Source organism: Rissa tridactyla, chromosome 7 (genome assembly GCF_028500815.1).
Source record: "Rissa tridactyla isolate bRisTri1 chromosome 7, bRisTri1.patW.cur.20221130, whole genome shotgun sequence".
NCBI lineage: Eukaryota > Metazoa > Chordata > Aves > Charadriiformes > Laridae > Rissa > Rissa tridactyla.
Window position 1 is genome coordinate 29865905 of NC_071472.1, and position 19333 is coordinate 29885237.

A 19333-nucleotide genomic window follows, 5' to 3' on the forward strand; every position below is an offset into this window, starting at 1 on the left:
AATGTAACCGGGACGGCGGACAGCCCGCCCCTCGCCCCGCCCCGCGGGATGGCAGCCGGGGGAGCGGCTGTTTCCTTCCGCCCGCTGCTCTGCCGGGGAAAGCAGGGGGAAGGCGGGAAGCGGATAAACTCTCCATCCCCGCTGCCGGTTGTGGCGGAGCGGGGACGTTACTTCCCCCATCCCTCGGGGCGCGCGCGGGCCTGCGTCTGTGGAGAGCCTGCGGCACCCGCGCGTTCGCGGCAGGCTGCGCCGCCATGTCAGGCCGGGCCGGCCCGGGCCGCTGCAGCTGAGGGGGAGCTCTCCGCCCTCACCGGGAAAGAGCACCCCGAAATGCCGCCTTCTCCGCACCGCCGCCCTCCTGGCTGGAAGCGTCTGTCTTTGAGGCCGTGTTCGTGAGGCGCCAGCGCCGGCCCTGGGCAGCGCTGCTGCCACGTTGCTCTGGGCACGCAGAGCTAAAATGCTCCTGAAACGCCTCAGAAAAGCCCGAGGGTTGTTGTAAATGACAAATCTCACCCAAAAGTTAGGGTTGGTTTGTCCGTAGAATCCAGCACTTGGGTTCCAGCTTTCAGTTGTGAAAAGATGACATTTTACAGTCTATTAAAAGGAATTTTTTTCTTAAGTAATCTACATTTCAGTCCAAGTTAATGCATTGCTTTCCAGACGCCTTTGAATTTGTCCTCAGAAAGTTGACATTGCATGTGCAGGTGTGACGGTGTTAAAAATTTTAAGGAAATGACATGTAAGGAAAAAGCATCCACATAGTTTGCAGAGCAGCAATTTACAGTGAAGGCGCAGAGGGAACTTGCAATACAAACAAGGCTGGCAAAAACACTTCTGCTGCAGGCATGCGAATGGTAGCCCTTTGCAAGAATACTAAATCCTACTCCTGTTACTATTTTATGTGGTAGTTGTTAATGCATTAGTTGATAAGCATTAAATCATGCAAATTATTAAATAAGTTTATTCCTTGCACCTTAAATTAAGTAGCAGACTGACAAAGCACCCTCCATACCAGCCCTGAAAATCAGACCTGCAGTGGATAATGATGCTGTAGATAGACAGACAGACACACAGACCTGCCTGTTGCTTTATTTCTTGCTCTAGGGAACCTGTGGCTGGCATTAAACGTGCTATGGTGCAGGGAAAAGACTTAAGCATCCTTCTCCAATACATATTCTGTGCTCCATGCATGACAAATTCCACACTTTGAGGGGCCTAAACTTGCTCTTACTAAGTTTACTAAGTTACTTTACTAAGTTTATTAAGTACACTGGTTAGCAAATTAAATTAACAGTGGACAGCTTAAAATCAGAGACCCTTTTCCACACAGCCCTATTTAAACAGTGGAAATCTTTGCCAGGTGATATTGCAGGTGTCAGTTACTCAGGTTTCAAGAAGTGATTGGACAAGTTTGTGGAAGTAAAAAACAACCAAGGGCTATTAACTGCCAGGACAACACTTTTTGCTCAAGAAAGTCCTGAGCTGCAAATCAGTGGAGGATGGGGAAATACACTGAGAAAGTTTGATGCCTACTGGTGCAGCTCTTCTTCAGGCATCCACTAGTAGCTTCCATTTTTTTTCCCCAGGAAGAGCACAAACACAGTGCCTCCCTGCTACCTGCCTTGCAATGGTACAGAGGCATTTCTTGCTTTTGGGAAAACATCATGGGTCAGTTCATCTCAGGGCTAGGGACCAGCCTCATTTCAGGAACGTCCCTTTCTTCATCAGGGTATCACACTTGCCACATAATAGAAAAGGTGTTGGGTTAGCAGGACTTTGGGCAGCCCTGGCACAGCTATGTTCACTTTGTGGTGGTCACTTTTCACACTTGCCTGGCGATACCAGCAGGTAAGCCCTGCGTAGGTGTAACTGGAGGAAAGGCAGGCATAGATCTGTGTTTTTCAAAGCAGAGCAAACAAGCAGCAGCTTTTACTGGAGACACAGAGTTGCCATGCTGCCTGCCAGGCAGGTGCCCTCAAAAATCAAATCGAACTTGATTACAAGCCCCGCAGCAGGAATAAAAGGTGGGGAAGAGCTAAGCTTGGTGCACCTTTTGCCATACAATTAATGAGAATGGCCATAAGCATCTAATGCTGCTAGGAGGAGCTGTTCCCAAACTCCAGCCAATTAAACCAGAGGCAATCACATAGTTCACAAAGGCAAAAAGACACATTCCTGCCTAACTGCAGAATCAAACGATTCTCTGTGAAACAGTCAATGGAAAGAAAAATTAAGGCTGGTCAAACAAAGGGAGGGCAGAATCAATACCACGAAGGCCAAAAACTTGTGGAGTTTATGCATCAGTACTCTGTTCTCTGCAGATTTTGTCCAGTGGGACTCCAGCCAAGCTGAGTAATAGACAACTGTTGGTCTGCAGCATCAGACCTGACTGCGTATGTAGCAGTAGAGATGTCACAGCTCAGAACTTGCTGTGTGTCAATGAGAGGGATCAGGGAGGTACAGAGTTCCTCCCTTGCCATGCAGTCAGTGCAGCTGCTGTTTGTAAGGGGTCTTCTAGTTCATGTAGCAGCATCTCATGCTCTTTGATGCAGGAGTGCCCAGCAGACAACTCCTTGAGGATGTAAGCAGTGTGCTCTCTATTCCATACAAGTCCTGTGCCCATCTTCCCTAGGACTGCTGGGATGGATCAGTAGTACTTAGTCTGAGGAAAGATTACAGAATCAGACCTCCCCTCAATGAGCAGAACAAGCTCCTGTGACGCATCTTTCAGTCTCTTGGCTGTACAGTGAAATCCGTCTCTGAGTCCCCAGACCTTAAATACTTCATTCATATTTGTACTTCTTCCTATATTTTGGAGCCTTTGGGGAAGACAGCAGCGTGGTTTGAGGGAAGCTAAGATTAGCAGTAATGCAGAAAACTAACAGCTTTCCTACTTAGGAGGTGTCTGTGAGAAATCCTGGAGCAGATTCCTAGCCCTGAATCACAGCAAATTTAGCCCCTATCTTGCACTATCTTTAGAGTCACCTATTACATTTCTTATGCACTGGATTGCTTAGAACCGGTTGTAATTTGGAGTTCTTTTTTCTTGCCTTAAGGGGAGATTATGTTGGCATCAGACTACAAGAAAACTAATTTGATCCAAGAAGACAAAGGCAGACCACCTTTCTAGATGACGTGATAATCACCAGACTTCTTACTTCCTATCCTCTTTAACTGCAGGGCTACTGAGAACTCTGAAGGGTGGCTCTTTGGTACAGCTAAATAACCTGTTCCTATAATGATCAATAAATGCCCATTACTGAAACGAACACCTAAAGAGATTGGCTGTGAATAGGATTGAGGTGTAATACAATAATTCAAGATAATTCAGATAATTCAAGGTTTTGCTGATTTTTCAAAAAGACAAAACTCATCCACAGAGGACATTTGATAAAATTCAAGTCAACTAACCAAAGGGAATTCTTCACCAACTAAAGCTGCCTGTGCGTTACAAAACATCTTTCAGCTGAGCTGAGAAAGTCTTCCTGGGTGTGTTTAAAACTGGTTCACCCCACAACTGATATCCAGTGTAGTTGAAACAATACTGGGCTCCAGCTCACATTTCCCTGCATTTCTTTGGTCTTTCTGTCATCCCCCAGTCAAGCAATTATAGTAAAACAAAACACGTAAGGTTTTTCTGTCCTTCCAGACCCATTACAACTTAGCCTTCATTAAGCTAAGTGACTTGGATGCTCAGAGTGCACTGACAAGAGAGAAAATGTGAGTATTGCAGAGCTAAGGCCCTGCCCTTGCAGTGGGTTACACCACTGTGAAAATGGAGTAAAAGCCATCTAGTGAGTTGAGCCAAGAATTACTTTTTGCATTTATAACACGAGGCTAATAATCCTCTTGTTCAAAGCACCATACAGGAATTTTGCAGCTTACAACCAATACGTGTATGCCAGCCTAATTGAGAGAGAAGCTATGGTATTATCTTCATATGCTGGAATATTAATGGTAAGAGGGCAAGATAGCAAGCAGTATCTTTTATTCTATGGCATCTGTCTAGAAACACTCCCTGTACCCTGGATGTCTTTGTTCATTGAAAGCACAGTATACAGACAGTGCAAACATTACAAATCGATTTAATTTTTATCAGGTAGTCGTTAAGTTTTGCTCATCCTTCGAAAACAAAATAGGCAGTTTCAGGAGGTGGTCCTATGCGTGTCTATAGGTTATTTACCTTGTCTCACTCAAGTGCAAAATGGTGAGCAAGTTTCAGGACCAGATCTCAACAGATTTGAGTTAGCAGCATAAAATAATACTAGGAGTTCACGTGAAAGCTGTTTCAGAGATCAAAGGAAGGGGATATGAGCTGGGTTTTATACATTAACTTTAAAGAATGCTACTTCTGAAAGCTGAACCTCTCTCTTTACCTATCTTCACAGAATAACATTCCTGTTGAAAAGATCTTTGAGGTTTACAGCATGAAGCCCACAGCAACACACTGAGAGAGCTCTGCAAACATGATTTGTTGGTTTTTCAGCATCTCTGATAGGGGTCTGAGTGAAGATTTCTCTTACCTGCAATGGCCTGTTCCAGCTTGTAGTGCATTGGGCTGGAATTCTGGGACTGTGATCTGCACATGGGTTATTTCTCTTCTTGCTCACAGTAAACACCCTTCTCATATCTGCCATTACAGCTTAGAGCCTTGTGGATGACAAGGTGTACAGCCTCCATGGGCAGCTGTTGTTATCCACGGGGTACTTCAGTCCTGCCGCTGGTCTTGAGGGTGTGTGTCAAAGCTGCAGTGTGGCACATTTCTTAATTGCTTGCAGATCTTATTGTGGGGGGGTCTGTTATAGCTACTGTTTATTCCAGTTCTCCCGTACTAATAAAGGAAGGGACTTCATTCTATGGAAAGCAATCACTACTGTTAGATCAGCAGTGGTTGAGGATATGTGGACGATAGCTGGCAACATCCTACAATAAACTGTCATGTATCTCCTTGTTACAGCATAATATAAGCATTCAGGCAGCGTTCAAGACCGCAGGCTAGATATGACAGTGTGAATTTTATCTGAAGTTAGCGCTTTCCTTTGGGATTGTCATCTGTCTGCTAAAGATGTACTCTCTCTGTGCCCAGCCTTCTTCCCCAGTCCACTCAGGTTTCAAAGCAGAAATCATCAGGGGACAATACCTAACCTTTGCTAGCTCCTGGCCTCTGGTGCTGCCTTGCACTGCTTGGCCTCGCTGAGGAGCTAAATTTGCTTTGCTGGGTAGTTATTGTGAATCCTGATTTAAGATCCTGCCAACTACACCAATCTGTCACAAATGGTTGATTTAGATCACTTACAGGTGTTAGCAAAAGTGGGTTTAATATGATGTTGTAAAAGTGCAACTTAAAAAAGTTTGATAGCAAAGCTCACTCTATTACTGTACATCACAGTCATTTGAACAATGATTCAAAACTACCAAGACACAAATCAAAGTTACCATACGAGAAGGTTATGTGTGATATCAGTTGCTTACCAAAGATCTGCTGTTGGTAAAAGATCTCTCTGCCTCGAGGAGCAACCTTGAGAGGCATCCCAGCTCAAGGGGAGATCACCGCTATGCAGCCACACTGCCTAGCAGGGAGAGCTCAAAGAAGGCTCACTTAGGCTGTCATATTTATGGAATAAAGTAGTTGGCTCGTAGTGAAATCACATGTTGTGGGAACAGTATGCATGAGACTCCTTGTACCCACAACTTTCTTTGTTCCTTGATAAACCAGTCGTGGAAAAACCACCTGATATTCTTGTGTTAATTGCATGATTGGTTGATTGGTGTTCTAAGCTCATATGCATCGATGCTCACTGTGTCACTCTGCTCCTTTATGGGTTTTCAGAGAACAGATTGGAACTATGAGTTCTTGCCCTGGGTATGGCTCAGGCCTTTACCTCCTTTGGAGCCTGAACCAAACTACTGCTAGTTTGGTTAAAGGTTCGAATGCATCCATCACAGTAGTATACCCTGTGAGCAGTTGTATAAACAAGTAAAACTCTCCCTGCACAGCCCACCTCTTTGCTACAGTTTTTCTGTCCTCCTCTTTTGTATGGACTCTGCAGATCTTTCATGGTCTCCTTGACTCATTCTTATTCCCTTGTAAGCTGATAAATCTTCCAGCTAAGAGAGTGTGCTTTAGGTCTGAGATAAGGCATTCATCAGAGAAACCAAAGATGTGAAATCTGGCTAGAGACCTTAACCCTGCAAGACAGAGACTTCCTTCCATACTTCCATGTTTTTTTGGTAAGCTATTGCATGCTGCTTAGCAGAGTGTGACAACACTGCAGGTCTTAATCTGGGGTCATGTTTAGGCAGGTTCATAAAATCAGTGCTGTATTTATAGAAGCCAACTCTCAGAAGGGTACTCTGACTCTTGCATAGGCATTATATGTCACTTGTTCAAGGAGATTCAGCATCTACATCCTAGGAATACTTCCTGGATCCCAGAAAAGGATCAGAGATGGCATCTGCCAGAGAACCTTCAATTCTCCCTTTATTGCAGTGTGAAAAAGAAGAGAAGAAGAAAGTAGCACTAAGCCAATTTTTACTTGCAGTGCATTGCAGTCATATGGAAGGTGGACACACAGATTAAACAGAACAAACCAGGAACTCCATGCCTGCAAGGTCATCTGTGTTACCTGTGCACTTGCAGGGAAAATATGCTCTAGAGTCTGGAAGTACCTTTGTGCCAAATCATACAAAGGTAACAGAAAACTTGCACAAGGTTTTACAATTCAATTATTGCAGAGGTAAGAGGTAACATTACCCTGATTTGCAGATTAGATTAGACTATTTGATTTTGGGCAAATCATTTAATCTCTCTCCTAGTCTGGGCGGCACAGTCTGGGTCATTATTTGCAGTTAAAAGGCCTCCAGAGAGAAGGAGGCTATGTTTCCCTGGGCACAGTGCTCTGACAACATGGCTTGCTGTCAGCCCATACACCTGTTGGTGTTGAGTTGTTTGAGTCTATTCAGCTCTCAAGACAGGCAGCAGAGTGTGTGCCTGCTGCTTCCCTTCATCTGAGATTTCTAAGAGTGTATTTACATAAGCAAAGGAATCCAACGCTGTTTAAGACCTTCCAGACAAGTGACATCCCCACTCCTTGGGAATGAAACCTCCCTGTGGAATGATCCATCAGGTTTTAGGGAGCTTGTAAGACCTGAGCAGTTTTAGACATCAGGACAACTTCTGCATCCCCAGTTCAAATACCTTTCTATTTATAGAAAGGTATTTTGCATAAACTACAGGGTTTACTGCTGTCATGCAAGTTCACACATGGGTGCTGTGTTAGGTGTAAATGACAGTTTAGGCAGCAAAGGCTGCAGTGGTGACCTATATGGGAGGAGACCATGAACTGCCCTGTTCCAGTCAACTCAGAAACCCATGTAAGCAGTCAGGGATGTGCTAAAACTTCAGCCAGAGGAGCACATGGCACCTCTACTCACTAAAACATATTTAAGAAAGAGCAACAGCTGCTAGGGAAGGAGACATGAGGACACATGTAAGGAGACGTGCAGGGTGACTGTCAAGAGAGACATGCTCTTGGAAGGAGGCATCCCTCTATGCCATGGCCTGCAGGGACAGAAATGCAGAGGAAAATAAGTACAGGGAAGTGCCAGACAGAAACCATTCACACACGAGCCAAACCTCCTTTGTTGCCCATCACCTCACAGAAAGTATTTGGACAGACTGAATGTAACCATGAAAAAACAAGGGAAGTTGAGACTAGGCAGGGGAGGAAAGGTGCTTATTATTTTTAACCTCTAGAGTTTGAACTCTTGATGCTTCCCTCATTACACCACCACTGGGATCAGAAACCTCTAGCAGCATAATGCCTACTTCTAAAATCCCTGCTCCGTATTATTAGTCTAAGAAGTTACGCATTGCACGCTAGAATATTTGAATGTTGTGCTCCTGGGTTTAGAGGTTTATGAAGGCTTTCTATTGGCATGCCTCTTTGCGGCTTAAATGCCTGGCTGCCCACTGACTTCATGGTTTCCTTCTGGCCTGCACACTGGTGTGGGACTTTGCCAACCCAAGCAAACAAAGTGGTAGTGCAGAGATACATAAAAGCAGTTTGTCTTCAGTAGCAGGGAGATAGTTTTGTTCTTCAAAAGGCAGAAGTGGCTTGTTTGGCTCTGATGTACTGTTCCTCTATTGGACCTCTGCTGAAAATTATCCCCAGGATACCAGAAAAAGAAACTGTGTTTGGTCCATGCAAAACTAGATACAACAGACAAATGTAACTGAACAACTATATGGATACAAAAAAAAAAAATGCCTTCAGTAGACAAAAAGGAGATACTCCAGCTTTACTGATCAGATCTCGTCCTGGCCCTGCAGAGTTTTCACCAGTTAAAACTCTTTAATCCTATCCTGTCCTGACAATAATACCTACACTTAAGTCCCAGTCTAAAAGTGGTATCCCATTCCCAACATACTTAAAAGGTTTTCAGCGTTGCTAGCATCACACACCTTGCAGAATCTGCCCCAAACTTTTTGATGTCTTCTGCCCTTTAGGGCTGAGAGAGTCCACCAACGAAGAGGTACCAGTTCAGTGGTACCAGTGACTCCTAGCTTTGGCCATAGCAATGGTAAGCTATTGGCCCCTTCTCCCACCAGCCTACTGCCTAGTGTGCTATGAGCAATAAAGTGGAAGGAATCTCCCGCTGCATAAAGACATAGTGCATTTTGATCCTATAATATGTGTGCCTTTTAAAAAAAGGTTACATTTTAAACTTGAGTCATTTGCCCCTTTTGCTTTTGCCCCATTAGTAATAGCAAACTAGCTCCAGCCTTCTCTCTTTGAACATAGCAAAAACTATTCACCTCTACCTTGCAGTGCACCAGGGAGAAGCAAGAAAAGGGCAGTCCAGCTACTCATGACCACACTAAGATGTAACCCAGCTCCTGGGCCTTTGGCATACTGCTTTATAGAGGAGCATTCCCACCAGTGTGCTGTAATTACCTCTAACGCGGAGTGGGGAAAGAGGCTATGCAGGTCCGAGGAGATATAGCCTGCTTCACAAGAGCCCTGCCTGTGTTCAGAGCAAGTTTCTCTAGCAGCTCATCTTCAGCCATACAAGTGTAATTGCCCTTTAAAAAATAGAGGAAGTAGGAATTGTAGTCAGACTGTAATAGATGGTTCGCATGTAATTCACAGTGTTCCTGATGCACTTAATTTTTATCTCAGTCGTGCTTACCGTAATATTAATGACGGACTGCCACCCGGTGTCCAGAAAGCGCTAGAGCTACACTCCAGCTCACAGTTACATGCATCAGAACAGCCCTGGCCATAACCTCTCTTAGTTGAATTTTCCCATGTCAAGAAATAGAAGTGCCACCAGATGCCATGTAGGGGCATTTCACAATATCTAGGTTTGAAGGAAGGATCTTTCCCTCTGCTCCTGGGTAAGTGGGTGGATCAGCTCTCCCTCCTTTTGCTGTGAACATTACGCTGTATATTTTTGCTGTCATGCTCCTTATGGGCAGGAATCCTTTTCTCTAGGAATTTCCAACCCAGGATATTTTTAGATATCTGCATTTTGAGTGCACACCGTACACTGCAGAGGAGTGTAAAGAAGTTTTCCAGCTACTCGTAGCGTTTCCCATTTCGCATGGTGTTTTGGTTTTTTTGCCTTTTTTTTTGGGGTGGGCAGTGGTTTTTTTAGCTTTAATTTATATTCTGATGTTATGCAAGCAGAGACAAAGAAAGAACAGAAACAGTCTTTCTGTTCGTCTCATGTTACTCTGCATTTGCCTAGATCCTGTCCCTAGTGGACTCAGGGTACTTCCTTGATGGTCATGAGGTAGCAAAGTTACAAAATTTTCTGAAGAGGAAGATAAGCCATTGTTATCAGGATCTCCAGCTTCTATTTCAGCCAACAACAGTGCTTACTTTTAATCATGGGCTTAAGATCATTCCCACCGTGATAAAGGAACAGAAATGCTTTGCTGAATTTGGAAACCAGGGGTAATTTATTTTGCAAACCCCTAATTAGTTTAAGAGGTTAAATATACTGTTTTCATTTACAGTAACTCTTGGACCACAGTTTATGCCTCCTTAAAAGTCCTAGACTGAAAGAGCTGGAATCCACCCCATCTCAAAATTCAATTTCTGTGTATCTCGGGTTTGCTTATCTTCCCCTGCTCCCATTTCCCACCAAAGTAAAATGGTGGAGATATCCTATTATCCTGTTTCGAAGCCTTGACTTAGATATCCTTGAAAACGAAACACTAGCTTTGCCAAGATATATAGATACTTAGGGAGCGCAAGTCACAGCCTAGTGTGATTTACGATCCAGAAGATTTCTAATTCACGAGAATGGACGTCCTAGCCTGAGATGGATGTAACGGTTGCTATCCCGACTGCCTGCTGCTTCTCAGAGTTTCCTGCCCCATTGTGCAGACATTTCAGGAGCTGCCATGTGAACAGCTGCGCAGACACAGACTGCCTGCCAGGATATTATGGCAGACCATAATCCCTAGGCTGCAGCAGTACATGCAGGGCTATAAAATGCAGCAGTTCAGCTACTGTGTGGACAACTGAAATGTCTAGGCAGCAGGGATGGGCACTTCAAGAAGCTGGGTGGGCCCAGCAGCCAGGAGAAAAACTGCCAGCAAAGCTGTACTCATTTATCCATCAGGACCTCTGAAGCACCTATCTTCCTTTCCGCTGACCACAAGAGTATGCCCATTTGGCTTGGCACATAGTTTCTGCAGACATACTAATCTATAAATTGTCCTTCCAGGACCACTGGATTCAACCTTTCAAGCTATCCCTGCGTCCATTTGCCACGCTGACTGCCCCTGGCGCTGCAGAGTGTGCCTGGAACCAAAGTGAGCAGATTTCACCCCAGCTCCCACCACAAGGCCAGGGCAGGAGGACATGGGGCAGCAGCAACTGGCCCAGCAGAGCCACCAAGTTACAGCCTGCTGAGCTCCAACAGCTGCACGTGGAAAGGATAGTGTAAATCTTGGCCTGTGCCTGTTCTCCTGCAGGGGAGGAGGTACATGTGTTTTCTCATTGTAGCCTAGAAATAGTATCTAGCTCAGACTCCTGAAGTTCACACAATTGCAAAAGGAGCGTTTTCCTCAAGTTAAGGTAAACAATAAGATTGCACGTTTCTAGTAGAATCGTCCTTCATATCTGACAATCACTTGTTTGTTCTTAAGCTTGGACTAGTACTAGGACTTTTGCAAAGGTCAGTTACGCTACTGGCCAGTAAAAAAGCCACCCCCCTTCCCTGCTTCTTCTCCAAGTGCTGCAAAAATGAGAGTAACTTCAGGAGCATTAGAGAATTTGAAGCTGGGACCCCTTACCTTCCTGTATTGCAACTGATCCCATGCAGTAGGTCTGTAAACTAGCCTGGTGGCACTCTGTAAGCCCAAGATAATGCAAGGCTCTTTCTTCCTCCCAAGGCATCATGTACCAGATGGCAGCAGCATATCAAAAGACCAACCCTTTTTCAGCAAGGGAGATAAAAAGGACAGCAAGTAACTGGACTCACTGACCAGAGGAAAGCAACAGATTGACAAAGTATGTCGGAAGAATTCACACAAGCCAGTAAAACTGTTTTTGCCATACTACCACTGAACATCACAACTAGAGCATCACTTCAGGCCACTCAGAGCCCAAAAAGCCTCTCTTGTCTGCTCTTCTCAGCACTCTTTTAGCATGAGATGTTTCATAGTAGCATTAATATACAATATAGTGTCAATCCTAAATTGGACTATGATAGCAACTAACATACCGTGGCAGGAGGTGTCACTCATGTGCTGGAAAGTCAACTCCAGGAATGTTCAATGTATGCATGGAAGGCACTCTTCTGGCTAATATCCCTGCAGAACACATTCACTACTATCACTTTTAGGTTAAAAAAACCCAAACAGTTGAATGCTATTTTTTAAAAAAATAACAAAAACCTGACCCCATAAAGAACCCAGTAATATCAGATTAGTCTAGCGTGTACAGGAATTAGGGTCTGGTTTTCTATTTGTCCATGATTTGTTAAAGCCTATTGTTTGCTGCAGCTTCACTGAGCAGGAAAGCTAAGAAAACATTCCAGCAGCAGGGCTAGATTTGACCAAGTAGAGTAAAGGGGCTCCCCCACAGCCCTGAGTTCAATGCACATCACATGTCACACAGCAGGAGGGAAGCTGATCTGCCATGCAGTCCCCATCTCTCCTGATGGATTCAGCCCTGCATGCTGTGCTTACGCTTATTAACATTTGCATCCTGCAGGGAGCTACAGAAGCAAAACAAGGAATCTCTCCAGAGAAGCCTGGAAGAGATTCAAAAGCAAGAAACCAAAGACATAACAAAGACACAGACTTCATGTACCTCACTTAGCTGTAGGTGAGCTAACTGATGTCTTCTACCTTAGCTTTGATAATACATTTGCGACTTGTTTTATGGGGCGTTTCTTGTTTTAAATCTTGGCAGTCATTCCTTCCTTCCCACCCCTCATATCTTGTATCCAAGACTCTGACATTCCCTCCTCATCCCTTAGCCACCTCTCTTCTGCTTCCCTGCCAGTGGGTTGGGAGGTTACATTTTCGCAGTGCATCCGTAGTGCTTCTCAACCCACCATGCTACTTTTACAGAGCCAAAAGAGGATGCAACACTTCAGAGGTAGGGAGTACACACTTCCCCTTGTCCACAGCACTGTGCAACTCCCACACATGATCCAGAGTGGGTCAGGAATGAGCTTCCCTGCATGTGACATGAGGGTTGTACCTCTCCGGATGATCCCATTTTCTTCAGCTCTCCCCTTTAACCATCCTGTCTTCTTATTTCCTTAAATGACTCAGCTAAAGAAAAAGCCTCTCCCTGCAGTGCCGGTGTAGAACTGAAACCCTGTCTTCCATTCTCCATTTGTAGGTCTCTAAGGGTTCGCCTCTGTTATGTCCGTGGTGTGCTGCCCAAGAACACTCCCCATTTCCTAGATGGGCTATTGCAATCCTCATCTTTGTACTAACTACCTGGAGATAAGAGTTGGGTGTACATGGTTCTCTTCCACATCCCTCTCTTTCTCTGTCTGGAAGCCCAGGCACACAGCATGGGATGTTTCTATAGGACTCTTTCTACTTAATTCTATAGACATTTCAGTGCTCAATGGGGTAGTAGAAATGTTCACTGCCAAGAGGTGTGTTTAACACTAGCTGCAAGGGCAGAAAGACTCCAACAGAGTTCTTTACTTACAAAAATGATAGAAATGAAGATTCCCAGCTACTTCTAGCCAGGGCACAGACACCCATCCAAACTATGGTCACATATGGTACAGTGGCATTAACCCATGCCTTGGAGATGGTCCTGTACCCCAATGCAAAATATCTGCTAAAGATAAAAATAATAAACACTTGTGAAGCAAAACTGTTTTTCTTCTTCTGCCCGCTGATTCTCAGTCACTAAGCCTATTTATGGAGATGCCAAAAGACAGCATACACAGGAAAGCCTGGGAATGGTTAAACTTAATCAGGAATTCAAAGGGTCTTTTAGAAGTCCTCATGGACTCAAAGCTTGCTTTCAACTCACCTGGTTCACAGCCTTTTTTTTTTTTTTTTAAATATCACAAATTTCCTGTTAAAATCGGTCTACAATAAAATGTAGTTGCTGTAAACACCTGTTCTTTCAATTCTGAGCTGTCCCTGGGGAAAGACCTAACCAACTTGGTATATTCAGAAATTACAGATTAACTGGTGAGTTTTTGTGCTGATATTAATGGGGCTTCTTGGCCATACCATGCATCCCCCCACTTTCCTTTTAAGCCATGTGAGACAAAATTCAAGACCTAAGGGAGTCAGATGAGAAGGCAAGAGAGGACTTAAGATCAACATCACCCTCCCTTACACAGGAACTCTGTAGCCATGAATTTCTGCAGCACCAGCTGTTTTGGCCTGGTTAGTTCACTCCGTGGGAAGCAGAATTTCTGGAATGCATTATCCAGTCCCATGTAGCAGTTCCTACCTCTCCTCCATCGCCTGTGTTCACTGTTGGGACAGGCCTGCCCCGTCACATTCAGCATAGGCTCATTCCTGGAGTCCAGAGCATCCATCAGCTTGTAAACAAAGGCTTCTGTTCTTGCAAACAAATTCATTAGAGCAGTGGGCAGCAGTCAGTGCCAGGACCTGAGCAAATTTCATTCCAACTCAAACAGCATCAGTCTGACCCCTTGAAAGCCAAAGCAGAGAGAAATTGTACTTTGAAATGAGGTCATTACAAGAGGGCAGGAGGGGATATTGCTGCTGAGCACATGAGTAGGAGAACAATGGCAAGGGGGGGGTTAAGATTAAACAGCTAGAGAGAGAGATTAACATCTCATGACTGATTTTTGTTCAATGACCTGCAATAAAATAAACAGTAAGACTTTAATAAATAGGTGATTAGCCGTGTTATTCCAGTGTTGTCTTTGCTATTAGAGTAGTGCCATGATCTTCACTTTCCATTGGCTAATACTTCCTCGTTTTTATAGGTAAGGCTGGTGGAGTTAAGAGGAATAAGCAACAGAAATCTTGCTATGCTAGTAAGCATAAAAACTGTGTTTCATTTTCAGAGTGAAAGTACCTGCCCCTTTGCTACTATCTCCCCTGTCAGCTGGCTGGTGTCTGATTGTCTGCACACAAAAATCAAGCCCAGCAGATTAGGTGGTTTGCTGTTCGCATTTTCAGACAGGCAAATCAGGGAGATGAAAGGTGCTTGTAAATGTGTGCACAGTGGGACTGGTGAATGATAGCCTTCTGCCACCTTGTTAATTTACGTGAAGCAAGTATGTGGTATGGTTGCCAAATACATCTAGGGCCTTTCATGGGGACTTGCGTTAACATCCATTGTTCAAAGAACTCACGTGCAATCCATGCAGCAATAACTGTTTCTCTACATCATTCATCATCCCAAAGATCTACCTACCAGTCTGCCATATGGCTGGACTCGATCTTAAGAGTCTTTTCCAACCTAAATGATTCTATGATTCTGTACACAAGGTATTACACTTTGAAATAGTCAGATGTGACATTAAAGCACTGTGGCAGCTTTGCACTAACTTTCAGTATTAAGTATTTCTTGCATGCTCACGCTGCCTGTTGCCAGTTCCATTGAGTCCAGGTCAGCAACCCAGCCAGCAGGCAAAAATCAAGCCTTGGACAGCATACTTCTAGTAATGGCAACAATACTTCAAGTCAAGTACAACAGTCAAGCAAACATCATGACAAGGAAATCAAGCAGGATGAAGGCAGGTGGTCTGAGGTAACCCAGAAAGCTCAGAAAAATTAGTGCCTGTCATTTAATGAGGTTACAGTTAAAAACAAGATCAGTGAAGTGATTTGTGATGGAAGGATGTGAAGGTGGAGGTTTGATATTGCCCCTATGCATTTCCCCAGAAGACACACTTGTCTTTCTCTTTCCTTTCTTGCTACAGCACTGAAAGCCCTTTTCTTTGGCCTGCAACTTTGTAAGCAAAGCCGCGCTCCACTAAGTCTCCCAAACCTTGCCCTGCTTTCCCTCCTTACAGCCACAAAAACTCATTTGTTCCGCTGTAGGTGGAGACTATGTAGTTGCAAATAGAGGTCTTTTAAATAAATTAGATCTACAAAGGTGTTCATCTGCCTGCCAAGTTAACTGATGAATCATGTTGACAAGGTCTTTACATGCTTGAATGAGTTTGCCCAAATACATAAGATTATAAATCTGGTTTTGGAGTGCAGTGATTTCTTTTGATCTGAAGCCTCACCTACTGGTGACATAAGACATTTGTATAACCAGCTTTGCGTATTCCGTGAAGTAGTTTGTTTTTAAGAGTCTAAGATTTAGGTGCAAGAAAATGATAATCAGAACAAGTCAAGGTTTGTTCCAGCCCTTAACCAAACAAGAAAAAAATGACAGAGGAAAAGTTCCGAAACAGAGGAATACAGTTTTCCATAACCTACTAGCTGTGGTTTACTGTTAAAGCACTCCACTTTAGCATTAAACAACATTCCTTCCTGGTTCCAGATAGAGAGCAACTTGAATTTAATGCAGCTTCCTTCCTTTGAATTTTTAAAACAGACTTTCAAAGGGAAAAAATTAAACCAACTGACCCAAACTGATTTACAATGTTAGCCAGTAATTCAGATACACTGATAAACATCTAATAAGAACCATTTGATTTCAATCTTTTTAACCTTCAGGGATGCAGCAGTTAACCACACACCAGGAAGGGACTGAAGCTTTTAATCACTATTTCCTTCTAACACGTCTGTGTTAAAATCTGTACACAATAGGAGGGATTAGTAGGCAAAAGCTAACAACACCACATGAGACTGAGACTTTTCCTGTTCCCAGGATAAAGTGGGTGACAAAGTATTGAAATTGAAGCAAAGTTCATCTGCTCTTACAAAAGGAAAGATTACCATGGGACAAACTTAGGCAAGAGGTAATCGACACAGAATGGGGAAGGAGAGGAACAGACCTACAGTAACTGCTCAGGTCTGCTGAGTTCGATAGCTTTCAGGCAAAGGAGGTTCTGTAAAGGACTGTCCTTATACACACATCTCTCATTGGTTCAGGTGCACCACATGAACATGTTTCATATCAGTGCTATTTCCAGGGCCTATTCATAACTCGGAGATGCTGAAAGAAAGCTGAGTGACTACTTCTAGGTAGAGGATGTTTTTACATCACCCAGGGAAGGGCCAGCAGGGCCAGCTGTGGGACAATATATGCAACTTGCTCATGACCATACTATTTTATGATTCAGTGATGCAAGAACAGGTTAAATCAGATTTGCAATGGGTATGGCTTTCCTAAAACAAAGGATTTTAACTAAAGTCAGTCAAAATCAGGCAAAGAATTAATACCTGCTAATGTACGTCTCTGGTTAGTAAGATATACTATACTGTAGTAAGATATAAGTATAAGCCATAGCAGCAGGAACACTGCACGTGCCCACGCTTCACATAGCTCATCAGTTTGCCACATGGCAATTGCCTGTGCACCAGTGTGTAATGGGAGCATATGGAGTAACATGGTAAATGTCTTTTAGTAGCATAATTCTGAAAAGGCCACATTGGTCATGCCTGGTCATGAGGAAGCGCCACAGATCGTCTCAAAGTCACACAAATACATTTTCTCCTATTGTCACAATATAGAGTCCTTATAAATTCCATTTCTTCAAATCATAAAGCATCCTCCATTTACTTCCTACCACATGTGATCACGCCCATTTGCTGACACTCCTGAGCTCCTCCATGTGGGTAAGAATTAAACCTTCTTTATTAGCTTCAAAAGAGTGAATCTCTTCACAATCCCATCTCCAGAACAGAACAATTTATCAGAAATCCACATGGTAGCTGGGAAAGTTGCCTTTTTCTGTATGCCTGTCTGGTTTAGTCATGTCAGAATCAGTTAAACTTCTGTCTTTCCTACATTTTTGCTGTGTTTGCCATCGCAGAATTCTGTTTCCCACGAAGATTCAGATCTATGAAAAAGAGGAGCTCCAAGGCCAAATGTTGGAGCTCACTGATGGTTGCCCATCAGTCCCAGGCTACATCCATCTCCCCGAGATCTGCTCCCTCAATGTTTTAGGTCACTCTTGGATCTTGTATGAAATGCCCAACAGTACTTACTGAAACCGGGGGAATACAGAAGATTCCTTGACTGGGGTGCAGTAAATGCCAAAATTGTCTCTTTGCAGAGGCTGCCTGACTTACACTGAGTTATTGCTCCCACGCTAAATAAACAGTGAATGCATTCCAAAATCCTTGTTCAAATGAATCTTCTTTCAGTACTACAAACAAATTGAAGTTGTGCAGTCCAGAGGGAAATCCAATTTCTCTCACATTTTAGGGGGAGAGGAGGAATACTTTGAAAAATAGTCACAATTATCCAGCTGTTCCACAGTACATGATAATTTAAATAACTGTTAAAAGTCCAACTGCATATTGCTAACCCTCATAAATGTAGAGCTCCTCAGTCATCACTTCACTGGATATAGCTATTAATGGGAAGGTCTGATGCTTTCATCTAAATTTTACGCAGTTTCACAAGTTCTGATCTAGGAATAGATTCCAGCTCTATACTTACCAGGGTTAACAATATGCAGTTGGACCTTTAACAGTTATTTAAATTACCATGTACCATGGAACAGAAAAGTAAGTCACATTAATAGTTATATCCAGAGAAGTACTGAGGAGGAAAAGGACAGAAAGATGCAGAGGAACTCAGAACAAGGTGAACACTGTATTTGGCATCAAATTCTTCATGCAAACAAGCTGCTCCGTGCTGCCACCAGTCCAGCAAAGTTTTCCAGTCTTATCTCAGTTTATTGCTTCAGAAAGAAATTTTCCAGGTCCTTAAATCATACCACCTTTATATAGCATTTCTTAGTGAACCTGTGCTTCATGAACTAGATGTTGAGCTGGTGTCAATCACGCTGCCTCTACTAACTTAGAGGTGCACTGATCTGCTCCAGCAGATTGAGCCAAATCCCTCATTTGCCAGGCTATGATGTATGCAAAAGGAATTAAATAAGCATACTAGTGTGGACTGGAAACAGGACATCTTGTTGTGCTGGAAAAAGTCTATTGCAGCACTAATTACTGTCAAGTAATTATGTATATGCCTACTAATCATCACTGAATCCTATGCCAGCAGGCACTCTGTGCAATAATGAATGTGTGCCATAATGAAATATAACAAAACACAGTAAGGGTTCTCACATCTTAACATACCTCTACTCACTTAGGTAGTGGAGTCTAGATTTATTTTTTTTTCCAGGCATAGTTAGGCAAATATACTACTGCTCCTCAGCAAGGTGCTGGAGACTTTTGGAAAGAGAAAGCAGTACAGAGAGCACTGAACTCCTAGGACACTCTGCAACATTATCTAGTATATGTTTAATTTTAAATCATTTCATCTGGGCTTTAAATTGTAGGCTTTGATTTTGTTTTGCCTAGTAAACATTCTTATAATGGAGTCCTTATATAAAACCAAGCAACTTCTACAGCCATGAGGTAGACTGCTTAAAACTCACATCTCCACTTGTTAATGTCAGAGACCTCCTTTAGCCATTATTTCATGCTCACATGACCCGTCAGTAATAGCCTGTTAGTGATCCTCACCAGCCTTTCCCTGACAACACTGGAGAGGAAAACAGAACTATTCTTTGCCCTTCTCGTCCTTTCTTTTGTACAGGGGACGCTACATCTGCCCTCCTGCCTGTCCTTTACTGCACAAAGTAGGCTGTTCAGCTGCTTGCAAATGTCTGGTGTACGTAAGAACACTGTGCTTCAGCCAGAGAGAAATGGAGCATGAACAATTCAGCTCTGAAGGCAGAGGTGTGAAAAAGCATGTTTCCTCTTGTTCACAAA

At 43.5% G+C, this 19333-nt stretch overlaps 1 protein-coding gene across 1 annotated transcript; it reads left to right on the forward strand.

Annotated features, from left to right (window-relative positions):
* Window positions 1–48: 48 nt before the first annotated feature.
* Window positions 49–12341, forward strand: C7H2orf80 (chromosome 7 C2orf80 homolog). The gene is given in 9 exon segments (XM_054208166.1): window positions 49–392; window positions 3057–3135; window positions 3650–3720; window positions 3870–3957; window positions 4389–4464; window positions 10739–10828; window positions 11411–11467; window positions 11470–11528; window positions 12234–12341. Coding segments are annotated over 9 exon segments (972 nt in total).
* Window positions 12342–19333: the final 6992 nt, after the last annotated feature.